The sequence below is a fragment of the Rhamphochromis sp. 'chilingali' genome (assembly GCF_963969265.1).
Source record: "Rhamphochromis sp. 'chilingali' genome assembly, chromosome: 4".
Lineage (NCBI taxonomy): Eukaryota > Metazoa > Chordata > Actinopteri > Cichliformes > Cichlidae > Rhamphochromis > Rhamphochromis sp. 'chilingali'.
This window is the reverse complement of record NC_137948.1, coordinates 15,109,673-15,136,856: the sequence shown is the minus strand read 5'-3', so window position 1 is coordinate 15,136,856 and position 27,184 is coordinate 15,109,673. Positions and strand designations below refer to the sequence as shown.

At 38.3% G+C, this 27,184-nt stretch overlaps 1 protein-coding gene across 2 annotated transcripts in view; it reads right to left on the bottom strand.

The window, feature by feature from the left end:
- myh10 (myosin, heavy chain 10, non-muscle) overlaps nucleotides 1-25,280 on the bottom strand; it is a 63,400-nt gene extending 38,120 nt beyond the window's left edge. For both annotated transcript variants that reach the window (XM_080881558.1, XM_080881559.1), the window contains exons 1-4: nucleotides 25,081-25,280; nucleotides 18,885-19,266; nucleotides 12,339-12,495; nucleotides 751-778 (exon numbers count right to left, since the gene is read on the bottom strand). In XM_080881558.1, coding sequence (XP_080737684.1) covers nucleotides 751-778; nucleotides 12,339-12,495; nucleotides 18,885-19,229 — 530 coding nt within the window. In that variant the 5' untranslated portion in view covers nucleotides 19,230-19,266; nucleotides 25,081-25,280. The remainder of the gene's footprint in view (nucleotides 1-750; nucleotides 779-12,338; nucleotides 12,496-18,884; nucleotides 19,267-25,080) is intronic.
- Nucleotides 25,281-27,184: the final 1,904 nt, after the last annotated feature.

Here is a 27,184-nt window from a genome sequence, read left to right as displayed (position 1 = left end):
TGCATTACTTTCGATTCTTTATCTTATAAAGTAAAGAGCAAAAGTAAAATTATTGTACATAAAAAATGAACTGATTGACAGGGTGGCAACTTCAGACTTGGCTTATCTTTTATAGAATTGCTCTCTTCACTAACGCAAAATGTAGAAAATAGTAAGTTGCGCAGCAGCTGAATGAACAATTATGACACCAAACCATGCGAGGTGTGTAATTTGTTGATACTGTATTGGAATTAAGGTTGCAGAGAGCCTTTGTAAATTACAGTTCTTTTAGTTCAGTTCAGTTTTGTAAACCCTTGTTGCGTGGCTTATATCTTGATACCTTCTCTGGCATTTTCTTTGGCTTCATTCCTGTCATCAGCAGGCACTTGTCAGTGAAATGACGCCAGAGGACTGTGAAGCAGAAATGTCAGGCATTTCTCAGACCCACACTTCTTTTAAAGCAAGCTTCTCAGTGACACTGAGCAGGCTATTGCTTCTTGTGAGAAACGTAAAAAGTGTCCAGACCCTGAAGCAACTCACTCACTTTTACTGCCCTTTTCAACTCATGTAATTGCAAGTAAATGCATTATTGTCCGTTTCATTTAATTCAGGCAAAAGAAGCAACAGAGAAATACACTGCAAGACAGTTTCCATGTCTCCTAATGGAAAGGAGACATTAATTTAGTCCAGGTGGTTCAGTTTGCCTTGCAGAAGAATGTGTCGTGTTGAAATAAGACCAGCCAAATGGTCTTAAATGGTCTGTTTACTCACGTGCAGAGAATGGACTGGTCCTCTCGATCTGTGGAGACAAAGGGGGAAAAAGGGGGACATGACACATAAATGAATGCTAGGTAAAATATTATGAAAATATCATGAAATCATTTATTGCATAGTATTTATTATTATTATCATTAAATATACAATATATTTCACTCTAAGACAGACATGAGTTTCCAAAATTCAAAGTCCTCACAAACTGTCTGTTGACCACATTTAAACAATAAAAATAGATGAATGTGAAATTTTAGGGAGTTGGAAGCAGACTACCTACCAGGTGAACCCAACAGCAAACTTGTAACTGCGTTATTTTATAAAACTGTGCCAGCTGAAAATCATAAAAATCACAAGTCTAACACAAGAGCTGAAACTGACATTTCAACCAGGCAACCCTCACTGAGTTTAAATGTCTCCTTTTCAACTGTGTCCCAGTAACCACAGGTTATAAAGACGTTCAGACAAACCATATTATAATGAAATAGTGTATATGGTTAGAAAAACTACTTGTCATATTTATACTCAAATCTCAATTAAGGTGCTATTTATGAGCAAAGTGACCAGAAAAAGCAGGGCCTGTTGGGACTGACTGCATAAAGCCCCATTACACAAAGTCAGACCGATGCAGCTCATTTCTAATCTACACCAATAAGATCACTGACATTTTGCAGATGAATGTGCTTCGTGGCTAAACTTGCAGCTGGATTTGAATCACATTAAGAAAACCTGAAAAGTCCAAACCTAAGCTTCAATTAATGTGCTTGCATTAATTTGCATGGTGCTGAGGTCAGTCTGTACTTTGCGGTCGTGTGGCAGTAAAATAAAATGACACCTTCGGGGTTGTGCGAGTTTATAGCGTCTCATGAGCTCTGAGTGAGACAGCTTCAGGCAAAAGAAGAGAAATTAATGATGATAATGATGTCATGGGGAAATACTACTTTGTCCTCCCATCAGTGCCTCCTTAGGGAAACAGTCTCCTCTCCAGTTACACTGTTGTCTGATTAGCTTAAAGTCCAAGGCTTAGATTTGAGTCACTAGACTCAGACATGGTGTGTTGTTTCTGCATAACTTAAACTAAAACCCAGAAAATCTGCGTCACTGACATCACAATCACCAAAGGTTGTTATGCAAAAATGAAGAAAATAGCAGGATAAAGATTATTTATTAACCTTGGCAAACAGATGTATTATATTGGAACAAATTTAATTTGACAAACACTATCTCTAATTTTAATTTACAATTAAAAATTTGATTTCGAAATTCTGGTTTAGCTCCCTGAGGCAAGCAGATGACCCATATGTCATAAGGCTAATGCTGGGGCCAGCACCAAGGCCATTACTGTCTTCCCTTGGTCTTTCTCCTAGCACCTGGTAGTGCTTAATGTGTTATTATATTTGAAATGCACCTACGAACTGTTTGCCATTGCCAATAACTGCACCAGATAATGCTCACACATCATAACTCTAACATAACTATCCAGTCATTTGGGCTTTCGGAGCACTCTTTGAATATTTTTGCTTGGAATGCTTATCCCAACAAAATGAGACTAATCCAAGTTATGTAACAAGAGAATAATCCAGAAGTTTTAATGATGTAATCACAACATGGTACCAAACTATAAGGCCACAAACTACATCTCACCTTATTAAACATGCGCAGAAAAAACATTATCAGCTGATTGGTTTGAAAGTTTGAAGAAGACTGTTCTATCTTCTTTCATTCTCACTAAGGTACGTTCTTCTATCTCTTGATGAGCAATAACTTGTTCATTAAAGGGTCCAATCTCTGAGGTCGTTAATTCTGTGACTGAAGTGCAAAGTCTGCACGTTTGTTAAATGAAGGACTTAACACTGACTGATGATTGGCAGCTGATCCATTAGGAGATTGAGCTGGGTGAAGAAAGCCATCAATAACTCAGGGAAAGACTAATCTTTTTTTTAGTTAAACCACAGCTAACTGAATGAACTGGCCCTGGCTTATCCGAAGAAAGGTTTTCTCTGAAATAATTCAGCAGCATAATGTGACTGCTCTAAGCACATTGCAGGAAAACACAATATTAAAGTATAATTTCTCGTACATGAATACATTGAATACTAAAACCAATACCAATGTTTGGAAAAATCCAACACTGCAAAAGAGAAATGTGACGTCAATCATAACCTTTTGTTCTTTTTGTAGCATTTTCATAAGGACAGGAGTTGCTGCTAAGAGAAACAATTTACACCCCTTAAAAAGCAAAAGACAAATTAGAAGTTTTTTCCTTTGTCCTTCTTTTCCAACTGTTGAAGAAATTTGACGTGCCATCTGGAAATCTTTATGCATACTTTAGAGATGCCTGTGGATATCGACCTAGTCACAGACAAGTGTCTACAGCTTGTCCATTGTGTACATAGGCCAGCAAGACCGCTCACGCAAGTAGAAATTGTGCAATCAACCAAAACCACACCCTACCACAAAGCACATCAGCAGTAATGACTTTAAAATGGAAACTACATGCACTAAGAATAATTTACACCATAGATCCCACTCTCTAAATTTGTTATTTTAGCAACACTGTCTGTGAAACTAGATGAAAACACTGATTCGTGTTACTTTTTGACATTTTTTAAATGTACTATCCATGCTCCAACAAAGCATTTAGAAATTTTAAAGATAGACTGTTCACTTTAATTCTTTGCCTCCTAATGACTTTTAGTGGACATCCGTGTACAGGACAGCAGTCATATGTTACAGTCCTCCCACCCACACTCCCCTTGTGGGTGGAAACAAATGCTTTGTGATGGCAAAAGACCGAGATGTGTTGCTCTCATATATACACGAGGGCAACAACAATGAGCACATTTTTTACTTAACAGTCCACTATGATGGCCTAATTTATTAACACATGGTTCATATGATGGCTCTCTGCTCTTTATTGCATATTTTGTACATAACCTTTGAGAATATTAACATAAATAAATAATGGTGGTAGCCAGTGTTAACCCTAGTCTCCTAGTAGATACATCTATGGTATCAATTTCAAAATCCTACGTTGCCTTGTTGTCAAGTTATCGCATTTACAAGATTTTCAGAAAACTTGACCTCTGACCTTGACCTTGTGTATCTGTCTTGTCCGAGATTACAAGACAGATACACGTATTATTATTATTTTGAAACTCCTACATCATTTTGTTCAAGGTTTGCCATTCAAAAATTGTTCAGAAAACTCGACGTCTGACCTTAAAGTCAAAGCCACCGACACTCAATCTTGTAAAAGATTTTTAATAGATGCACCTTTGGTATCAATTTTAAACTCGCTTTGTTCTTGACCTATCGTATTCACAAACTGGGTGTCCACGCTGCTTGCCCGCTTGGTGAGCTGACGATAACACCTCATCAGCCTTCCAGGGCTGGGGAGTTAATTATAAAAAAGGTGAAAAGTATACCCAAATCCAGGGACACAATTATGGAACTGTAGATGCTTTTCTTTGGCTTAAGACTTCTAGAACTCTAATTTACACTATCCATGAAAGTTAATATCCCGACGCGTTTTGTCCATGTTGTGTCCTGGGCTGGACTGTTGTGCCAGAGGTGAAGGTTTCCTAAAGTGCTGACTGCGTTCCTTTGGGGTACAATGGTGGAAGGTTATCTGACTGAGGACACAGCTGGATGGCTCATCAAGGACAACCTGGGTTTCCTGGCTTTGACCAGAAACTTCCTGCAGTAATAGACTCCAACAAGGATAACAGGCCATGTGCACATGGACTAAAGCTACACTGATCCTTTTGGATCTCTCATGTGTTCAAGTTAACTGCAATGATACAATCCCTCGTTAGTGCCTACCTTTATCACACATCTCTCTTTACATTCACATCCCTATCTGACCTAGACACAAAGAGAACACCCCCAGAAAGCAGGGGTGTCTCCTTTATCAGACTGGCTGCAGACACAGAGGAAAGATATGATCCACCGTGAGGCTGCCTGCTTACATTCATTGAGTTAACAGCTGGGCTGTGATCTGCAAACCTTCTCAGACTGTGAACTGCTGATTACTGCCAGAGACATATGGAGAGCTGAAATACATCAAAAATGTAAGCAATCTAATTTTATAAATATAACAGTGGCATGGCGGTTAGCACTGTTGCCTTACAGCAAGAAGGCTTTGGGTTCAAATCCATCATCTGGCAGCAGATTTTCAGTGTGGAATTTGCAGCTGCCTGGGTTCTCTCCAGGTACTCTGGCTTCTCCCCACAGTCCAAAGAACATACAATTAGTGGGGTTAGGTTAATCAGAGGTGTAAATGGTGGTTTGTCTTTTTGTTTTAGCCCAACAACACACTACTGACCTGTCCATTGTGTTCCTTGCTTCTTGCTCTATGGCAACTAGTGGAGAATAAAGTATCTCTGGATCCTGTTTACAAGTGAAGGAAGAGTGGAGCATGAGGCTGACAGATGGATTTGTGCTGCATCTGCAGTCATGCAGACATTGTATCAGCATGTTGTGGTAAAAAAGAGTGTTGAGCATGAAAGCTCAATTTACTGGTCGAACCCTACTCTCACTTGTCCTGAGTAGTGACCAAACAATAAGACGATGGATACAAATAGAAGAAATTAGCTTCTTCCAAAGGGTGTCTAGGCTCTCCCTTAGTGACAGAATAAGTTCAATCATCCAGTAGGGAGTCAGATTAGACTCCCTACTTCTCCACATCAAAAGGCTCCACAGTTGAGTTGTTTCAGCCATGTCCTCCCATGAAGAGGCCCCAGGGCAGACCCAGCACACCCTGGAGTGCTTACATCTCTCAGCTGCTTTGGGAAGGCCTCGGTATGGACTTGTGTCTGTTCAGATGAGACCTCCCCTACCAGCGGCTGTTATTTCGGTGACATTACTTATTGGTCATAAGAACTGTTTTGTGGGTTTCGCATGATTACTGATGCCCTTGCCAACTTCACATGACTCCATGCTGATGAAAGGCAGTGGAGATTTCCCGCAGGACATATAATATTATTAGCTTAAGTAAAGGAGTTTGAAAATAATTCTGAATGCTTGATTTAGAATTATGGAGGGGAAAATGATCAGATTACAAAAAAAGAAAAGCCAGAGTGTTTTCAATCCAAAGATTTTAAGATATTACGTAAGCACAATAAACTACACTGACGATGATACAATTAGACGCCTGAAAAGGTCGGCATTGATTCCGTTACAAACTGTTGACAGTGAAAAATCTGGCGATGTCTTGTAGCACTGACACAAAAACAGAAACTCTGCATGTGGCGTTTCACTCTGTAGTGAGAGACGGGAAGAACGAGAGGTGATCTTAGCTCCCGACAGTGAGCTCATTGTGATGCTGTGGCATGCTGGGCCTGGGCCAGCGACCATCACCGAGGACTAATGCCTGTATTTAGGAGCGGCAATAAACTCACTTCTGAGACCAGGGCTGCAAACGGAATCAAGCCATTACTGAAGTGTCACAGTGGGACAAAATCACAGTGGTATAAGGAGGGAAACCCATTAGCTGAATGGTCAAGGTAATAAAGGCAAACCTAAAAGCTGTCTCATTAGCAGGAGGAAGTGCATGCTTAATGTCTCTATACTGTCTGTGAAGAAAAAGGAAGCTATAATGTTATGATATATTAGGTTAACAGAGTAGATAAGTAGACATTATCTATCAGTAAAAACAAATTTCAGTAAATTAGCTCTGACTATCATGTACCTTATATCTTCAGTATAAGTAAATATTGAAAACCGAGGTTTAAACACATTAATTATACATTTGAGTTACCGAATTACAGGTTGTCATCACAGTGAAGCGCTACAGAAGATGGGTTGTGACTTGTGACTAGAAAGTTGAGCATGTGGTTTCAGTCACCTCTGTTCCTCATTCATCACATCCATTTATAAAACACCAAGATGTCGATGGCACAAACCCTCATCTCAAGGCTTCACTAACCAGTGGGTGACATCACAGTTTGTTCGGTCCGTCTTTTAGGCTGAACTCTTTAGACTCCAACCCAACTGTGAGTTACACAGGACTGGCTGAAGTCAATATCTCACTGTATTTCCTCGCTGCATTTAAGCAAAACAAAGCCTGAACCTCACTGTCAGATCACTTCTCATTATTTTAGGTTTAGGTATATTAGGTTACATGGCTATTTAACCGTTGTTTACACTTGTTTAAAAAAAAAAAAAAATACTGCTGGGGCAATCAACAACACTTATCTGTGGACCAATCACAGTCCATCTACATCATTCAAATGTTCTCCTATGCTGAGAGCTTTCTCCATAGTAGGCGTTAAAATGACCTTAAAAATCTGAGTTCTATGAACTACACTGCTCTCTAGTACCGGGTTGTACCTCAAATGGTTATTAGAACAATTAAAAGGCTCTGTCCAGTGCCCATGACGACCAGACGACAGACCTCAAGACCATCAGAAGGGTCAGGAAAATGCCACTCACAACTGGCTCAAACCGACACGGACCAGAAGAGAAGTCAAATATTACCTATCGAAAATGAAAGACTGTATTGGAACTTAACAGCCAGTGAATTCCTAACTTTGAAAAATTGCAGTCTATGAAGAATTGACACCGCAGGAAGAGTAACACCTGTAATAATAACATATGTGGTCTGACCTTACAACACCTCCATCCAACTGCTTCTGCTAAACGCACAGACCAGCAGGATGAAAATGGATAAAGCAGCCATCCTTTTAGGCACATTTCTGCCTCTCTAACCTTTTTTTCTACCACCACTCCAAATTCACCCAGCTCCTTGAAATGCAGTGTTTCTGTCATCATTTAATGCAGTGGTTTAGGTCTGTAATAATCAGTACCAGACAGAAAAACCTTTCCAAAACAATATGACGACTATATATTCACTATCACATATTTACTTTTCCAGTTAAACTCAGGTAGTTGGGTTACATCCCGTGTGGAAACTATAGGATCTGCTTTTTGGATGATACTGACTTGGATGGTGCCATGTGTTGGGATGAATCTGAGCTATAACTACAGAATAGACATCTGAATTATTGCTGATTCTGAAGAACACTGCAGCGTTTGGCATGGGAAGCTATTTTGTAACACAGAAGGGGCTTTTCATTGTTTATTAGTTCAATGCCTCTGAGCAGTTATAATTATGACGAGGCGCCAAAGGGACTTTTACAGACCGTTAAAAAGTTTGAGTCCTGCTTTCAGTGCCCTGCACCAAATGTTGTCTATCATCATGAGTACACCCTGTAAATATGAGGTAACCATTTACTACTGGTGAAAGGCACCAGGGTATCCCTTAGCACAGAGGTATCTGACAGTAATTTTTTTTAAACCCAAAACATCCAAGCAATCAATCATTTCAAACCATTTTAGGGCTATTATGGCAAAGGACTCTGTTGTGGGCAGAACTGGGGCTGATGGTTCAGCCAAGGACTTACGCATGGAAACAAATCGAATGAGTTTTTGAGAGTCTGGTTTCGTGGAGCATTTCTGAAAAGGGAAGTTTGTAATGAAATCCGAAAGGAAGATTTACTGTGTTTGGGAAAAACTGACAAGAAGATTTAGATTTTTATTCAAAGTATTCGTACAAATTAAAGTAATGGAAATCATTCAGGTAGTCTGCACATCAGGTGCAAAATAAATCAGTGGAGACAGCTAGAGTGGCAGCCAAAGAGAAATAAAAGAAAGCAAAGAAAACAGCAAGAAATCAGTGAGAGTAAAAGGGAAAATAAGACATACTAAAGGATGGAAAAAAGGAGGGGAAAAAGCCAGTACAAATCAGTTCTCTTTTAACTCATTATACTAGATTCATAATAATAGTGGACAATTACGTAACTCACATTGCTGACAATGCCAAAAATGATATTGTACAGTGGACCTACAACTATGCAACAAAAGAGCAATAAGCTAGCAAAGTGCAATAAGTGATTTTCTAGTTTCTGCTGAAAAGGGTGAACAAGAACATTTAAGAGCAACCATCGACGGAACAGCAGTGATAGTTATAGATGCAGTTGTGAAAAAACCCTTTAGGATAAAACCTGAGTTAGATGTTTCAGTGCTCACAAACACATTTGCTTGTGCATTTTTAAATGGGATAAAAGTGCAATTTTTGTGATTTTAAAAAAGAGCATCTTTAGTAGATGTTTTGGACCACTGATTAAAAATAATGAGCAAATACTTCCCACTTGCTTTAAATGGACTGATATGTACAGAAAGGAGTTTAAGGTTGAAAGAATCCAGCATCAAGCCTCAGATCACAAAGTCACCAAAGCCATTACAGCTACAGATCTGATCAATGTCAGGTGGAACTACATTCATTTAGACTGTACGTTGCGGCACTATAAACTTTACTGAGCTGGTTTTATCACACATTTTTGACATTGTGGTTTATAATAAGCACTTCTTACTATAAACTTCTGATTTTCTTTATAAAACTGACCTGTGTTAAAGAGTAACAAAGAGCTGCGCTTTGGGAAAAACCTCAATAAGCCAAGATGGATCTAGCTAGAGCTGACCTAATGCCCTGATTAAACACCAGGGAGGGACTGAAGAACGGGGTCTTTCTTCATTTCCACTGAAACAAAGACCTCCTGTTTCGTAACCCCACCTGGGACACTTAGAGTGGTGTTGTTGCATGGAGACGGTTGAAATGTAAGACAGCTTTTTCTTTCTTTAATGTGTTTTTTTCCAATATTTCCTCACAACACATTTATACATAAATAAATAATAAAATTAGCTTCACGAACATCAGTGAGTCAACATCAAGAGTGAAAAAGAGGACAGTTATGTAAAATATCTGGACCTGTAATCAATGACAGATGTGCAGTGAGTTTCAGAGGTCAGCTTGCACGCACCGACTTTGTTAGATAACACTTCATTTAAACTCCCATTTGAGCAATGACAGGCTTCAGACAACCGTGAGTCGTTAATGACACTAAGCTCTGCTCCAAAGGTCATAAATTACACCCAACAAATGATTTCTCACCTGTCTCTTGTTCTGCCACTGCAAAGCATAATTATTAAAAGTGAAAGGTTGGGTGTAAATCAGTGAAATTTCAATAAATCAATTTGACATAACAGAGGCTGGAAGTGACATCTAATACCAATTTGCTAATATATGTTTCTTGACACAGCTGTTTTCATATCTGCATAAAATAGCTTCAGTCATTTGAAACATTGTCAGCTCTTCTTCTGATTGTATTTCTAAAGACATTTTTGCCCACTGGTGGCATCTAGACCGACCACAGCACCTGACATTTTTATTCAAACAAATTACAGTTAAGTGGAGAAACTGGTTCCCTTTCACAGAATAGTTTCATTACTTATATCTATTTTTAAATCCAGACTTAATGTCTAAAACGTGTTTTTACAGTTAACAAATCATCATTAAGTATATGTGTTATATGTTATACAGAAATCTATAGTACACTTCTCAAATTCAACTTACATTCACATTTACCGGAAAAATATTTAAGCCAAAACTGATCACTGATCCTGGCATGTCACTTGATTCATGTCATGTTATGTTATATATATTGATATCAACTAACATGAAAACATTTTCCCTCATTGTGCCCAGACTTAATTAACCACTGGGGATTCAATTCAAGAGAAAAAGCTCTAAATGTCCTCATATGATCTTTGTACTCAATGTCAGCAATATTGGATTATGATTTTTGCATCATGCAATGAAAGAACCAAAACAGACATTCCTGCTATTTGATGAATTAAATATTTTTTCTAAAAAAAAGAAAAAAAAAAGAAAAAAAAGGAAGACTTTCAGCAATATTTTTTTCACAATATGTCTATATTCAGATTTTAAAAAGTATAAACACCCCGTTGGGAATTTCATGCATATTGCCTGCTCCTACCAGGAAATCTGATAATATAAACCACTTTACAGTTTCCTGCCAGCTTGGAGAAGAGAGAAAGAAGAAAAACACCCATCCTAATCTAGTGTATACAGCTAGAAATTCTCTTTTATTAACCAGGCTGCCGAAATGCTCAGGGCCAAGGTTGAACAGCAGCTGGCTTTCACTAATCTTTAACCTACAAACCTCCTTTTCAATCACAACTGTTTATTCTGATATGAACACAAATGGGTTGGACTAGCATTAAAAATTGCAGGCCCCATCTGTGAGCTTTAGACACAGACAGTAAAAGCAGGCAAGAATGCTAGCGGGGCAACTGCCTCATTTAACCCACAAAAATATGACAGAATCAAAGCTTTACTAATTGACTTGTCTTGTAACCCATCCCCAACCACTGCCCTAGGGTGTTACTGGGCCCTCTCCTTCTACAAATAAATATATATATATATATTTCATATTAATTATCTAATTTATGTGCACCTGTTTCACTTCATTGACAGTTTTTACTGCAGTTCACTATCACACTAGTTTCTCTGCTCGCTCTCTAAATACAACAAAAACCAACAAATGTTAAACTGTCTGAAAATAAATGTCGAAAAATCTTGAGTCAACCGCAACCATCTCAAAGTCAGCCCAAAATATCTGTACTAGCGGCTCTTGCGCTGATAATGTTACAGCTGTAACCCCCAAGATGCAAGCCCACAGTGAAATAAACACCCCTTTACTCCCCCCCACTGCACCCCCCCTCCAAAAGCAGTCAATCTAGGGGGAAATACCACCATGCGTCCACGCCCACTCAAGCAGAAACACAGTTTTTAGGAAACAGAGGGTGTGAAGAAAAGGCTTCAATCACAAGAAACTCGCTGGGCTCAATGACAGATTGTTGCCGAAGTGACTGAAAATATCCCATAGCCTTTATGTCATTTAACCCCCCCCCCCAAAAAAAAAAACATAAAAACATCTGGGGTTTAAAGAAAAAATGTCTTTGTCACTAATCACATCAGCATGATGATGTTCCCATGTTCTTTTATTCAAAGAGGGCAGAGCTGCTTGTTGACGCTTTCTGTGTACCAACATGGAGACACAGCAAAGCCTAAAAGGACCGACGGGACTGTCCAGTCTGTCACCACCCCCACCAGTCAGCCCTCGCAATCACACAAAGGATCTATTGTCGAGCACAATGGGGTCACCCTCTCTGTTCTCGCTGGTCTGATCCTAGTCAGTCACTGCTCATAGAGCCTGGACGCTTTCCAGCTACAAGGATCTTCTCAGACAACGTTGAGCCTGGACAGCCGTCACTCACAAGATTCTGTGATCCTACGATTTAAACTGTCAACTATGTCAAGGACAAAAATACAATCTGATAGATGTGTTTATGGAGAAACCTTTCTAGTAGTGTTATTGTCTTGTCTCAAGACATAACCTCAAGCTTTTTGCTTAGTGTTTGTTGTGATTTTATTTAATACAAACTTAATTGCAATTTTGTGGCTATAGAAAGCTCCTGTGTTTGTGAAGGCTGGTAAAAGTTTAAAAATCACAAGTGATAATACTGATAATCCCATCTCTAGATTGACACTGAACATATTGTGAGGAGATGTGACCTTTCAATGCACTAACAAAAAAAGAAAAAAAAAAGCTCCAACCATACAGACATCCTTAGAAGTAACACTCTGACATTCAATGACATTTTAAAGTGCAGTAAAGTGGTATTTTCTGTAAGGGTTGTGGATTGTAGATAAGAAGACTTACCTTGGAGCATGCATCTGTATGCAGACTCTGAGATGGCGTATATGTGAGGGGGCATTTCGTGCCTCTTTTTGCCCCTGTACATCTCAATGATGTTTTCGGAGTAGATGGGCAGGTTTTTGTAGGGATTTATGACCACGCAGAAGAGACCAGAGTACGTCTACAAAGAAAAGAAAATATGGTCGAGTGTTAATTCCTCAGCAGCCCTAATGCAACATTTATGACATGATTAATATATCATATTACCTTAAATGTATTGATTACAGTGGGCAGTAAATGGGCAAGGATTTGGATGTAAGGAGAAATTTGTAAGTAATGTGCTTCAACAGGAAGTATATTTTGTGTCTGCAGTACATGTGTCGTCCGCATCACTTAAGCAGGAACACGTCACTATGCCAACTAAGAGAACAGACCTTTAAATTGAAATAGTTGCATATTTACCCAAACCATGATCTTTTTCTGAACCTAACCTAGTAGACGGTAATGCCTAACCTTAATGAAGTTACGTATTTTTAATGAATAACTTGGTTCTTTAGTCTGAGTGGCAAAATCTGTTTGTCTGAACAGCATATTCATAATTCACTCCCTTTACGCTCATGAGCTCCACCTGTTCATGAGGCGATGTGCTTTTCTTGTTTGTGGTGATGAGCATAACCAAAGTTAGCTTCATTTTGAGCTAAGGGTTCGAATTAACAGTTTAACATAGAGATCAACAGACTTCTATTTTTTCTATTTCTTGTGATGTGCAATACTTCCATTAGTACTGTACAGTACCAGTACATGGAATGAATTCAGATATGTTTATTTTCTCTGCTTTGAATTATTGTAGGGTCTATATAGAGATATAGAACTGAAATTCTATCTTGCATGGGATTTTTTTTATTACAATAGGAATGTAACCAGCAGTAGGTTGTCAAGCCATAATGCTTGCTAACATAATCCTACATTGCTCAATATGTTGATTTTTTATTTTGCAGAAAGATAAAAACACACAATTTATTCAGAGAAAGATGTGATTGTTTAAATAACTGTTTCCCTGTATTAACAGGCAGGTTTTTTGTAAATGGGAACATACAAGTCTGATCTAGTCCAATGTTTCCTATCAGACAATTTGTGAATACTACAAATCCTCTAAAAATCAATTTTACTTAAGAACAAACATACAAAATGTCCTGAAAGTCCCACTGTGGTGCATATATTAAAAACGGTATACAACTGGAGATTTCCCAGTTTTCTTTCTAATACGTAGAAATAATGTTTTTCTCTGCATTAAACTGGTGGCAGGTTTACCCAGAAATCCTTTGACTAACAACAAAAATCAGAGGCAGCGGGAGGTGATTTTAATCCACAACAGAATATCTGCCTTTTAGCTAAAAAATGCAGACAGGCCAGAGCAGGGTTAATCCCTGACATGTCTGCTGCTGCTGCTAGAACATTAACTAAAAACTGTGTGGGGTACAGAGTGAAGAGCACATGAAAGCAGATTAATTATCTATCAGTCCTGATCAAACCTAAAATTAAGCTGCAAAGATAGTAACAATACGGCTTTGTTCCTGCCTGACACTTTATTCTCTTCTCTCCTCCTCACAACCCTTTTTAAGCTTTTACTCCTTTTTCTCTGTACTTTGAGTCTCTTTTACCTTTCTAATGTATGCGCTTGGCTGGGCTGAGAAGCCACACTCTTTAAATGATGTTGTCTGCAGCAGCCTGTGGCCCCGCTAACCCAGTTGTTGAAGTGGAACAACGCTGATGAAAGCAAAGCATGTTTTGGGTGCAGACTGGACTGTACATGCAAGTCAGTGAGAGAGAGAAAGCCTTCCCCTCGGCTGGAGTTTCACACCACACATTCATGTAAATGCAAAACCGACAGTGTTCACATTTACTTAATTTTTTTCTGAAGTTAGATTGGAGTTCGAGTTAATCGAGATCCACCTCTTGTTTTTGTGTGTGATTGTGTGTGTGAATGGGTGAATGACTGAATGTAGTGTAAAGCGCTTTGGGGTCCTATGGACTAGAAAAGCGCTATACAAATGCAGGCCATTTACCATTTTTACCATTTTTGAAATTCAATAAATTTACAGTAAGCCTGTAAGTGATCATGTTGGATAATAATGATGTCAACACTGGCCAGAATGACTCTGATTAGGATTTTTGCCATAATGAATCAGCCCTAGTCTGATTCAACAGCCCATTATCAGTTAAAACAAGTGTATTTCTTTAAAGTATTATTTTGTACAGTACACTGGAAATGCTCATAAACCAAAGCCATGCATATGAATACCAAAGATTATTATGATTTAAGATCTGATCCATATTGCCCAAATAGCCACTGAACCTAAGATCTTGGCACAACTTAGCACACACTAAATTCAAACACTGCTGGTAATGGAGTTGCTAAAGTTGCTAAAACAGAGTCAAAACTAAAACCTGCCCAGAAATGCAAACAACCCTGAGACTTACACACAGTATCACTGAAGCCCATGTGTCTGGAGGGTGGAGTAACATCACCAGATGGCCAACAACCCATCCTCCCCACCTACTCTATGTGCACAGATGCTGTAGACACAACTCTGCTACAATCTGGCCAACGAGAGATTTGTTTCTCTGGCAACATTAGCAGTATTTGAACACCAACATTATTATACAGTATTGGCACTGACAATCCTCCACCTAACACTTATATACTTTGCTAAATGCCATCAACTATAAAAGGTAACTTGAGCTTACAGGATGTATTTGAGGGAAACAGTCATTATATCCACTTCGCAGACCCCCTACAGTGGGCACAGCGCCAAGCAGACAGATCAGTGATCCTGACCAGCGTGGTCCACAGGCAGTGGGGAGAGGGATGACTCAGCTGGCTGTCCTTCATGGTGGACCTCAGGGGGTATATGCAAGATTAGTGGGGCTCAGGGGCAAAAGGGTTGGCTGCCTACACAACCAGGCAAAGCAAGATACGAGCCAGCAAGTATGAGCCATAACACCACGCCAGAGCACTGTGGTTCATTTCTGTATCAAATGACTTTTGACGAAGTAAATTTTCCCATAGGAAAGATACCAAAGCACTCCTGTGACAAAAGTCATATTTTGATCAATACTTGTTTTAAAAAATTCAAACTTGAAAAAATTCTGGATTTATTAAAAATATAAAAAGAAGACACTTGTTTTTTTAATTAAGTGGATTGTCTTTAACTTTAATTAACACTTCATTGAATAAATAAACTATCAAAATAAACTAAAACCACCACAGCTTAGCTAAGAGTGGATCTGGGCTTTTATGGAAGGGCTAAAAGAAGCTAAAAGTACAAATGAAAATAAAATTCAATCACTTAAACAACCCTGTATAGAATCGGGTAACCATAACTAATGCATCTCAGATTGTAGTGTTCATAAACTGTGCCCAGTACCCTGAGAGACTCTGGCCAACAGAGAAAGCTTAAACACAGTCTGAAGGGCTTTCTGGCTCTTCAGAAACATCCAGATGAATTTCTGTGAACTATGCAGTGCTTAGCAACAGGATCTGACTTGGTGGGGAAAAGGGAGAAGATTTCTGGCGTCTCAGCTTTCCACTCTGACATAGCGGGGCAAACTGGGCTCTAGTCTTTGCTGACTTCACACAAAAAATAGCAAATGCATTTGCATGTTTTAATTATAACCATTTGTGTCTGGATAGAAGATTTAAGTGTGCTCTAAATCTTTAGGTGCTCCTAATCTCATTCAGCAGCTTGATTAAAATATAGGAATCTGTGGGCTAACTTACATTCAAGCAACAGTGATAGCTGAGACCCCCCCCTAAATAAAAATGTGAGGAATAATAGCTGAAGTCACCTTGTGACACAGAAGACAATAAGTCTTAAGGAGGTAAGAGGCAACAACCACAAATATCTCATTAAACATCCACATGCAGACCTATGGAAGGCACTGGGTCAACTAACGGAGAAAACCCAAACAACTGGCTAAAATTGGAATCCAGGCAAAGCTACCATTAGTTTACACTTCTGTAGTGATGTGAATATGAATCTGTTAGGGTCGAGCGGTGGCTGTGGTTCACGTGGCAGAGCGGGTCGTTTATCAGAATTTGAGTAACTGAAACACGTATGTGATGTTAGCATGCCATCTCCAGCGTGCAACCTTCCTTCAGTCCACACACTCTTGAGCTCTTTCCACATTGCCCCATGGCAGCATGTTTGACACAGAATTATCTCATTTACATTCTGCAAAGAGGTTTATGTCAGCGCTATGCTATGCTGGCCTGACTTAAAAGGTCATACAATCCTCAAAAGCAGGACGGGAAAACATGCAGAGTCAGGAATGCTAAAGCAGCTGACAAACACAATGCCCCATGCATCCAACTCAAATCTCTTCAAACCCTTTGTTTATTAATTTCACACTGGGGAACACTGGCCTTGTGGAAAAATCAAAAATAAATGATAACTTAGCAACACAAATTGTACCACAGAGATTAACAGTAAGGCATTTCTATGGGCCTCCAGAACAAGCAATAACAGCAAAAAGCTTACGCACATTGGCTGTTAATTAAAAGTCACTTTTCTCACAGTAAAAGAAATTTCAGTTATTTGAACGCACAGATGTTGCTTATCAGTAAACAGAAAGAGCTCTGTTAAGGCAGTTTGGATACAGTGTGACTCAGCACTGATCATCCCTGAGCAAAGACATGAGGCCTGGGTAATTTCTTTGAATCTCATAAGCCTTCTTTAAAATATACAAACACATTTTTTAGAAGAGCATTTGGAGTTTTCTGCTTTTTTTATTTATTTATTTTTACACTTGGGCTTTTTTTTTTTTTTTACACTTTATCCTTTTAGGTCACACTTTACACTGAGTTGTTTTTTACAGCACATACAGAGTGAAAATCTGGAACAGATTATTCATTTTTTTAGTGACCTACAAAGAGATTACATATGATCTGCATTAGAAAATGTCCTTTGATTTTTCTCATAAGGTCTGATGCTGTCCAAACACATGGCAAAACTTATAATCCTAAATCCTTCCCAGCATACACTAATGTCAAGGCATTTTATTGCCAACAAGTTACTTAATAAAATACACCAAAATAGCTGAAGGAAAAATATCCAATTCAGTTAACTATTGATTGATTGATTGATTGATTGATTGATTGATTGATTGATTTTTTTGCTTAGCAGGGCTAGGTAGACCTCTGTACTCTTGGGGCTACTGACCAAATAAATTGGCTTTGCCAATTCCAGATTTATATTAAATTAATGGGTGCCAAATTTCAGTAGCAGAGCAGATCGGATTTAGAGAAAGAAAGTGATCATGACCATGTGATGTCACTCCTGCAACATATCGGAGCCCAAAAAATACAAGGGACAAATCGCTGAGCCGAAAGCAGTCTCAGCTACACTTACACTTTTCAAAACAAGACAAACAATCTGAAATAATTTTCAACCAAATAATTTCAAGGTAAATTATAAAATATTATGAACTAAAAGAAAAAAACACAATTGCACAAGCCTTACATTCTGCTGTCAAAGGAGCTTGCAAAGAAAAGCGTCTGGACTTCTTTAAGTTGCTTGAAGACGTTTCACCTCTCATCCGAGAAGCTTCTTCAGTTCTAAGGTCAAATGGTGGAGAGTCCCAGACGCTTTTCTTTGCAAGCTCCTTTGACTACGATGACCTGGATGACTGAGAACCTTCACAAACGTACATTCTGCTCTAAGTACAATACCTCCAATTTCTAACCACGCATTCAAGTGTGAACATGGCAGCCGAATTGTACCTCCTTCCTGGGTCTCAGGTGGCCCACAACCTCTGCATTTGTGCTATTCCAGGAATGCGTATCATTAAGTGGGTAATAATCACAGGGGAAATCAGCAGATAATATGGGACACGAAGGCTTGCCCATTGAAGGAAATGTGTTTTTTAGACTCATGAATTAAGAAAATCAAGTGTGAAATAGAGGAAGTATAGTTTATCTTTGTTTTGGTTAAAATGAACCACATGTTTAATAATCTTTGTTTTTATTATATAACGAACCCAGTAAAACAACTTCTAAGACATTAAATTAGCAAAGTTATTGTATACCAAGCTTTTTTTTTTTTTTTTGGGGGGGGGGGGGGGGGGGGGGGGGTAGTGATGTTTCTCCATGAAAGTTTTTACCAGGAATCCACCATTTCTGTTTAAAGCCTTGTAAAATGAATGGAACTAGGTATTCCAGTTGACCCTCTCTCTCACTGTTAAACGCCACTGGTTTTGGCTAGCAAAACTATCACCTGAGACTCACATGTCAGCGACACAGAATAGATATGACTCTTTGCTAAGAAAGTGGGAAGCACCTGATCATAATCACAAAAAATAATTGACTATAGTTATTCTCCTACTTACATGCAGTTTTAAAATGTTATCTCTGCGGGATTTTTAACATTACAGTAATATTAACCAACCTAACCAAACCTATACTGACAAGTCATAGTAAAGTAAGTCATGTCATGTCAAATTATGACAACTGAACTGCTGAAGAAGACATTTCTTATGAATATAACTTCTTTATAACATACAAATACTTACATAAATAAGGCCGGAGTAGTAGCGGTCTTTGAGGTTGTGAAGCACGGATGCCTCGTTCAAGCAGGTCAGTTCAGCCATATCCTCCACCTTGGTGAACTTGGGCGGGTTCATCTTCTGGATGTCATCCTTGTTGATCACCGCCTTCTTCCCGTTTTCTGCTAGCTCCACCACCACCTCATCTCCACGCTCCTGTTGAATACTTGCAGCCTCGAAGCCGTGGCGTTCTGATGGAATCCATACCAACCTTTTGGCAGTCCAGTCGGCCTGTGCTGCCGGGTTGTATACCACAGCGCGGTCCACAAAGAGGTACCGCTCCGGGTCCTCCTGTCCACTCCTCTGTGTCATTGCTGCTGGAAACCAGAAGCAGAGCACTCTAGGCCACCTGTAGAGAGCAAGCAAAGCACGAAGTTCATCAAAATGTAACCAATTTCACCACTCAATTGTGACTAGTACCCTTACTTAAAGATCTGTGAAAAGTTCAAACACCAAGGCCATTTTTCAGGCAGATAACTGAATTTAGTAGGAAAAGCTACTTTTAGCTGCTCAGAGGACTTGCCGCCTCCTGGAGTTGAACCAGGGACCTTTTGCTAGTTAGCTGAATGTGAAACAATTAACTATTAAAAACATGTTACAAAAGGCAGGTCTCAGTAGGACATGACAGTGTGGCAGAAATTGAAATTGAACATGCACAACACTACAGGTGAGCTAACGAGAAATTGACCAATATCGCTGTTTACACCTTTGCCTTTCCTCGTGGGAGAAGCCATAATGGCTTCTGTGAACAAACATCTATCTGTGCTACGTCAATATTTCAGTAGTAATCGTAGGACTTCACTCAAATCAGATTATTACCAAGTTGACTCGAGTTGCAATTTTAAGCCAAATATTAGATTTTGCCATAAAACTAAAAAACCTGGTAGTAGTTAAGATATAAAATGCAGCATAAATGCTGACTCCCTGTTAGCAGAAGAGTAATAACTATGGATGACATAAAATTCACAGAGTAATCTATTACTTTAGCAATGAAATTTAACAAAACAAGTAAGGCAGTAAGGCAAACAGTTTCCATTTGTAGCAGTTTCTGTAATGAGGGCTATGAGAGCATTTATTAGGTTTAGAGTCAGTGGTGTTATGGATTGCTGTGCATAATGATGGGTCTTCACTTGTGATATGAATCATAAACATTTACAATTCGGCTGTATGTGAGTAAAGCCAGTTTACACTAACTTAGCATGACTAAAACTGGTAAAGATGGTTGATATAACGTCACATCAACATTCACTTTTAACAATTTCAGTTATGACATGATTCCATCAAGATGTAACTCAGATAGTTGAGTGCTGGCGGTGGTTAAATGTTTCTCGGATGATGCAGCTTTTGTAATGGCTGCTAAATGTTGGCTCTTAGCAAGCTCAGATGGTAATGACTGGAATCCTTTTGAAAACAACAGCTATCAGCTTCTTCAAAACAAAGCCGTGTTCTTAATAATTTATGTCATTGTTTCTGATTTGTAACAGTAGCTTTTACTGGGATAATACATTTTACAGTTTTGGTTTGTGGTTATGATTGGTTGTGCCAATGTGAAGCTAAATACTCTATAAACAAGCAGTTAGTTAAATTTTTAACATTAACTTAAATTGACAACATTATTTTGTTGTCAATTTTGATTTACTGAATAGGTTAAGGGCAAAGTTGGACAGGATAGGGAACACCTATGTGGTTTGATGACATCTATCAAATCTGGTGTGTTAGAGAAAGAACTTGGCTAGATAACTACCTGACCACACAATCTTGCAATCAACACTTCAGTCAGGACAATATGGATGATTGTGCAGTTACATCAATTAGCTCAAATACCACAATAATTTGTGGCAAACAGTAAAGTCTGAGCAAAGCTACTGTTAACAGGCTTGTTGTCAGGCTGTGTTAACTGACTTACAGGTCTGTAGCAGACACACCCGTCTTGCAAAAACTGGACAACAAGCTCAATCCATGAGCTCTAATAAGGAAAGCGGATCACAGTGACTAAAGCTCTGTTTATAGTCACTGCATTGGTTGTTGCACATGCCAACCGTGATGTGATCACAGCCCCATAACCATTGTCTGACGTGCTACAGTATTCTCCAAGTTGATACCTGTTATCCTATACCATTAGTGCTAATATTGTATAGAGCGCTTTGAGTACTCCGGGAGAGTAGAAAAGCGCTATATAAGAATCAGTCCATTTACCATTTACCATAATATAGGAGCACAAGTGCTAGAAACAGGAAGCAAGGCAATTTGTATCTTTTCAAGCTGTTGCAGCACCTCCCACTCTATAAACTAGAGATTTCTGAGCTCCTACAGTGAAATGACAGTATGGACCAATGCACTCGTACACTGGGTGTACATGGCCGGTCATAAAAATCTAGAGGTGCACCACACGATGAAACTACACCAAAGTGTGCTCCACGTCAAAAGTGACGCCACAATTGCTTGAAAACAGCGGGAATAAACAGGCCATAAGACTACACTAACGAGAAAGCCTAAAAGCCAAATAACACTACACGTAAAAGGTTGCTGAAAAACCCTAACGGGTTATATTTTAAGATGTTTTTTGTTTAGTGAGCAATAAAAGCGACAGAATGGGAACAAGGAATAAGAACGCAAGAGGAGCATATATAAAAAAACATGTGACACTGTGATGCTATCTTTTATTTAAGGTGGGGCAGTGCACATTATGTAATACAAACACTCAGGTCTGTACAAGTGCCAGATTTAGCAATACAGGCTAATTTATAGCCCCAAATAGAGGCATGTATTGTTAAAAAGGGAAAAAAGGAAATGCACACAAGCACTTGATCAACAAATAGTAGTAGAATAACAACAAAACATATGCAAACTATATGTCATATGTCAAAAAACTCCCCCCCCCCAAAAAAAACAAAAAAAACCTGTGATAAATTAAGCATACGAAAGTTCATGGACAGTAGAAAAAACTATATTAGCATGCACATATTAAGATATTTATAAATAATTACAATGAATAAGCATATTCAATAACCACTGAATAACAGATTTACCGACATAACATTTTTTTTAATACCCAAAATTTAAAAACTTAAGCAAAGGTTAGTTTTATTATGAATTTTGATATCAAGATATCGGTCTCCTTGATCACTACGTGTGTACTGGTTCGGGAAAAGCTAAAATGACTGACCTCTACTGGAAACACTGATCAATCAGTTTAAACAATCAGAGAATTAAAATATAAAAAACACATTATCTGTTAATGTCTATGTTGCTGCTTGTCTGTCATAGGTTTGCTGTGAATTATGATTGCCAGTCTTATTATTATTATTATTATGTATAACCTATCAGAAAACACTTAGATTTCTACAGTTTGTCGACAATAAAGAAAACAAAATGGATTTTAAATACTAGTGCAGAGCAATTTACATATAGAGGGGTGATTCATCTACACCTATAAAAAGATACAGTTAAATCATGAGAGGGAGTGTCTAATACTCTAATGAGAGAATTTTAAACTATACGAACCTATAATGCGGAATTATCTCTATTCTGCCATTTAATTTGTTTAAGTTACTTTATTCACATGAATTTAGGGCTTTCCAAATCATTTGCAGGAGGCTCAGACAGATTGTGTGTGAGTGTCAAGCCTCCTACCTGAGTATAACCAGCCCACATGTAGAGTAACGTCACTATCTGTGCCGCTTCAAAAGCAAACGAGAAACCCTGACTATTCTGTCTGATAGAAAAATTAAGTAAATGAAATAATTTAATACCATTACCATATAATCAGAGCAAAAATATTTGCCTGTTAACAGATTTGGTAACTGAGAAAAAAGTTTTATGATTTAGGTCTTTTTTTCCTCAAAAAGATTCAGGTGTGTTGTCTTTTTTAAAATGTAATAAATATTTATATTTATATTGAATATTTGGTTATTAAATCACAATTTAAAATGTTATCATGATTATTGATATTTTCTTCCATGTTGTTTTTTTTATTTCGACTATTTATGAAAGCATTTGTTTAATCTTATTTACTAAGTTAGGAAATCAATGTTTAAGTCAACAAAAACAAAAATACCCAGACTGTTTTGGCTACATTTCGCTGCCTAACTGTGAAACATAAAACTGATTTTAAGGGTTAAATATATTAAATGGTGCAAAATATCAAGTGAGTGTAATCCCCAAATAGCGCTAATAGTTATGCTTAGTTTTTCAGTTCATTTCAATTTCAAGTTCAAAAACATGCTTTTTGGCATTAAATACAGGCACAATTAGCTATTTTGCAAACACATTAAATCAGTTTGAGCATTTTATATTTTCTGCCTCGAGAAACGAAGTCGCAGAAATGCATATGCAACATTTTGAGTCATACCTGACACACAATCTTGTCACTGCAATCTCTTTCTAAATACCAACTCTACCCAGTTTGTGCTGCTGCAAGTCAGTATATCTGCCCCTAAATGTTTATTTTGTAAACCCCTCTTTGGGTCAGCTCCACAACATATTATTGATCTATTAACTCCACATTTTGCCTCAAGGTCACCTCTCACTGAAACACCAAAGATGACCGGGCTTTCTCCGTTGTTACCTTCAGCCTCTTAAACAGTCTGCTATCCCACATAAGGACCTGTCCAGTACAGCTCTAGAGACTCAACTATTTACAATTAAAAAAGAAAAAAGAAATTTTTACTTAACATTACATTGACCTATAACATTTTTATTATTACTCATTACATTTTAACAATGTTGTTAATGTGGGTGTTGTGATTTGTTTTTAGAGATTTGATCTTAATACGTATGACACAACCGGACAGGACTTTGGGTCAGATCCTGTTGTTTTTAATTTACATGTTTTATATGAATAAAAGTAGCTTGACATAAAAATATTTTTTGCTCTTTTCACATTTTTTGACCATGTAGGCTGTGCCAGTAAACTACTGCCCACTGATATCAGTCAGCAAGGCAAATATCAGTCCATACCAATATCGGGCAGATATATCATTGCAAGTCTAAAAAAACTATAATTGTATACACTCAACAATCACCTGACAATTAGATAATTACAATAATCATCAGCTGCAGTTCAACACATAAACATGCCTGCAGCAGTCTATAATGATCTTATATCTTTTACATTTTTAACTCAACTTCATTATATTTTTATAATTTAAAAAAATCTTTCAGAAGTGCACCCAATTATCTTGTGGGCACAAAATAACATCAAGATAGAAATGAAAGAGAGCGGGATAACTGTAAACCTTGGCACTGGATGCTTTCAACAGCTGACGCGGAGACAAGTCTGGATGCATCTTATTAATCTAACTCAACCTCAGCTAAATTAGAATGCTTTATTAATCCCCGAGGAAATTATGTATTCCTAAAGATATTTACACAACAATCTAGTCCCATGCTTAAATCAGGCGCTGTTGCAGCCAAATCTGGGTCAGGTCACGGGATGGAGCGGGATCAGTGCGCCTGCCTTGTTGCTCCATCCCCTCAGTCACTCTCATTCAGCTTGGCAATATCCTGTCCTCATCATGTCCGGTAAGATAAAGAGCTGTGAAATTGCAAGTAGCCGTGAAACCCCCTCGTAAAGGGCTGCAAATATGTACCGGGCCAGGCCAAACAGCTGCATTGGCTAGATTAGCTCGCTAACATTAGCTCAAAGTTGGCGTGCTGTGCTTCACCTCCCACCCACTGGAAAAAAAAAGATACCTACAAGGACTCATTGCTCTGTTTAGCCAACTGTACACAATTGAATTGGTTTGAACCGCTGCTCTTATAACGTTAAGACGATGAGGTAAGAGAGATTCCTAAATAGTCTGCGCAAATGGGAGTTTTAGGGATGAACTGTGCAGCTTCCTAAGGCACAATCCCATCATGGGTGTGGGTGGCTCAAAGACGTCTGGGTGGGGATAAAGCAGGCGGACAATGACCACGCTGTTTCAGACTAAACCCTTGAAGATCAAACTTGAAAACGGAAAATCTTCAACACATTCATCTATATGTGAACAAAAACAGTATGTTGGGTCCGGGGCGCCGGGACAGCGGCTAGCATTAGCCAAGCTGATGGTCCTCCATCATTAGAAAGTCATGCCACAATAATCCGCTAGCTAACGGTTACTGTTGCTAACCACCACATCCCCACTAAAACTCCCGTCCCCGGCTTCTCTGCTCTGCTTACCTCCCGCAATAGACGAAGAAACCCGACCCGAGTGTTTATCAGTGTCCAGCAGATGATAGCAATAGTCCCCCGAAACGTGCTAAACAGTCCCTTCTCCGGCCCGCTCTCTCTCATCAGTGGTACTCCCCCACCATCCAGCATCCGCTCAACCGAACTCTACCGGGCCCGAGAAGATGCACAGCACGACCGCCGCCGCCGCACTCCTCTAAGGCAACGCCTACTAGGAATATGATTGGCTGTCAAAGTCTGATGCCTCTATGCGATTGGTGAAAAAACAATTCCCCATGCCGAAACTTTAGCTTAGTTAGTCGACAACTGCCGCCCAAATGCCATTTGTCTGTGGTCAATAAATGAACACCTGCAGACCGTTGGATGCTGCTCCAGTGGGATGTAGTAGAACCATATCAAATTATTAAGACAAAAAAATCTGGAACATTTATGTGTATTCATTAAATACACTATGTATTTGGTTTTACCGAGCTACAACACCTTTAACCTGTTTACACTCTATCGCTGTGACAAAGCAATTCCTATGTGTATTCATATATATATATATATATATATATATATATATATATATATATATATATATATATATATATATATTCATTTACTTTTATATCAGTGTTGCAGTGTTTTAAGCAACAATATTCGGTTTTGATTAAGTACAATTTTTATTTATTGTATAATGGTATTTTCTTTTGTTTATTCATACATAGAATACACCATGTAGTGGTGTATTGTAGTGGTATTGTAGTGTTTATTATGCAGAAATTATGGAAATCTTTCTTGGATATGAGTTTTTTTCCTCCTGTGTTTTATATTTACTTTGCCCTTTTAAAATCCTGTTTGCATTAAATTTTAGTAATATCATAACGTTTAGCTTGCCAGTATCTACAGAACCTTCTGGCTACATGTGTGTCATTCTTGTTTCTTTTTATGGCATGTTTTATTGTTTTTTGTTAAATAATCAAACACTTAAACTGATAACCAAGTCAAATCGAGTAAGCTTGTTATTCTACTATAGTTAGATTTATTCTGTGTGCTCTGTCTTATCTGTTCAGAGTGGTGGAACAATTCGCTGTGTTTACTGCGCCCCCTGTTGCATTAAAAAGATAGTGCCATTGCTTAGACGATGTCAGAGGAAAACAAAAACTACTACTACTACTACAGGGTGTATCATTCGTCGCTTGATCACCTTATGTACATAGATGCTTTTTTGTCCTGTCTTCATGTCGCCGCTCTTTTCTTTTTTTGATGACTAGCAAAAGACAGAAAATTGATATTTCCTGATTTATATAATTAACGTTTTGACTGTTAGGAGGGAAATAAGAACAACAATGTTTAGTTTTTTACTTCAAACTTTTACTGGCTCATAATTTTACTCATTAACTTTTACTGGCTCTATTCTGGCTCTAACGTAGGGTAACTTTTAAAATTAAGTGTATCTTGCATGAATTATTTGCTTATTAGTTTTAATTGCAGTCATTATGGTAACCACCTTGTTATTATTAAGAAAGAGTTTGTGAATACTTGGAGCTTTTCTGATGCATGAATTTCTTTGAGTTTCTTGTTCAGGTTTCCCAGTCTTCGCCCACATTTCCCATAGCTTAAAGTTGCTGTGTGCAGGTGTATCTACCTCTGTATTCAAGTTATTTGTTTATTTTGGTAATACTTATCTCCTGTGTCTTGTGTCTGGTTCTGTCTTCCTGATTTTTTTTTAACCCATGTTTTTTCCGTAGGTGTGTCCACTTCTTGTAGTTAGTGCATTCATAGCCTCAGTTCTCCCATTGCCTTTTGTCATGTTGCAGTTCATAGCAGTGTGTCTGTTTTCTTTATTTGTGAACTAAATTTGACGTCCACACAGTTGCTCTATGACATTATCTGCATAGTTTTTGTTGCTTCAGCTTTTCATAGAGTTCATGCTTTGTACACACTTTCACCTACATTGAGATGTAGCTATATACAATATTTTGCTTTTCATATTACACATTAAGCCCATTAAATGACCATGCCATTTTATAGACATCTATATAGCACAGAAAGTTGTATGTATAGCCAGCTGTATACTGCCCACCTGTGATTCATGTGATCGGTCATAACA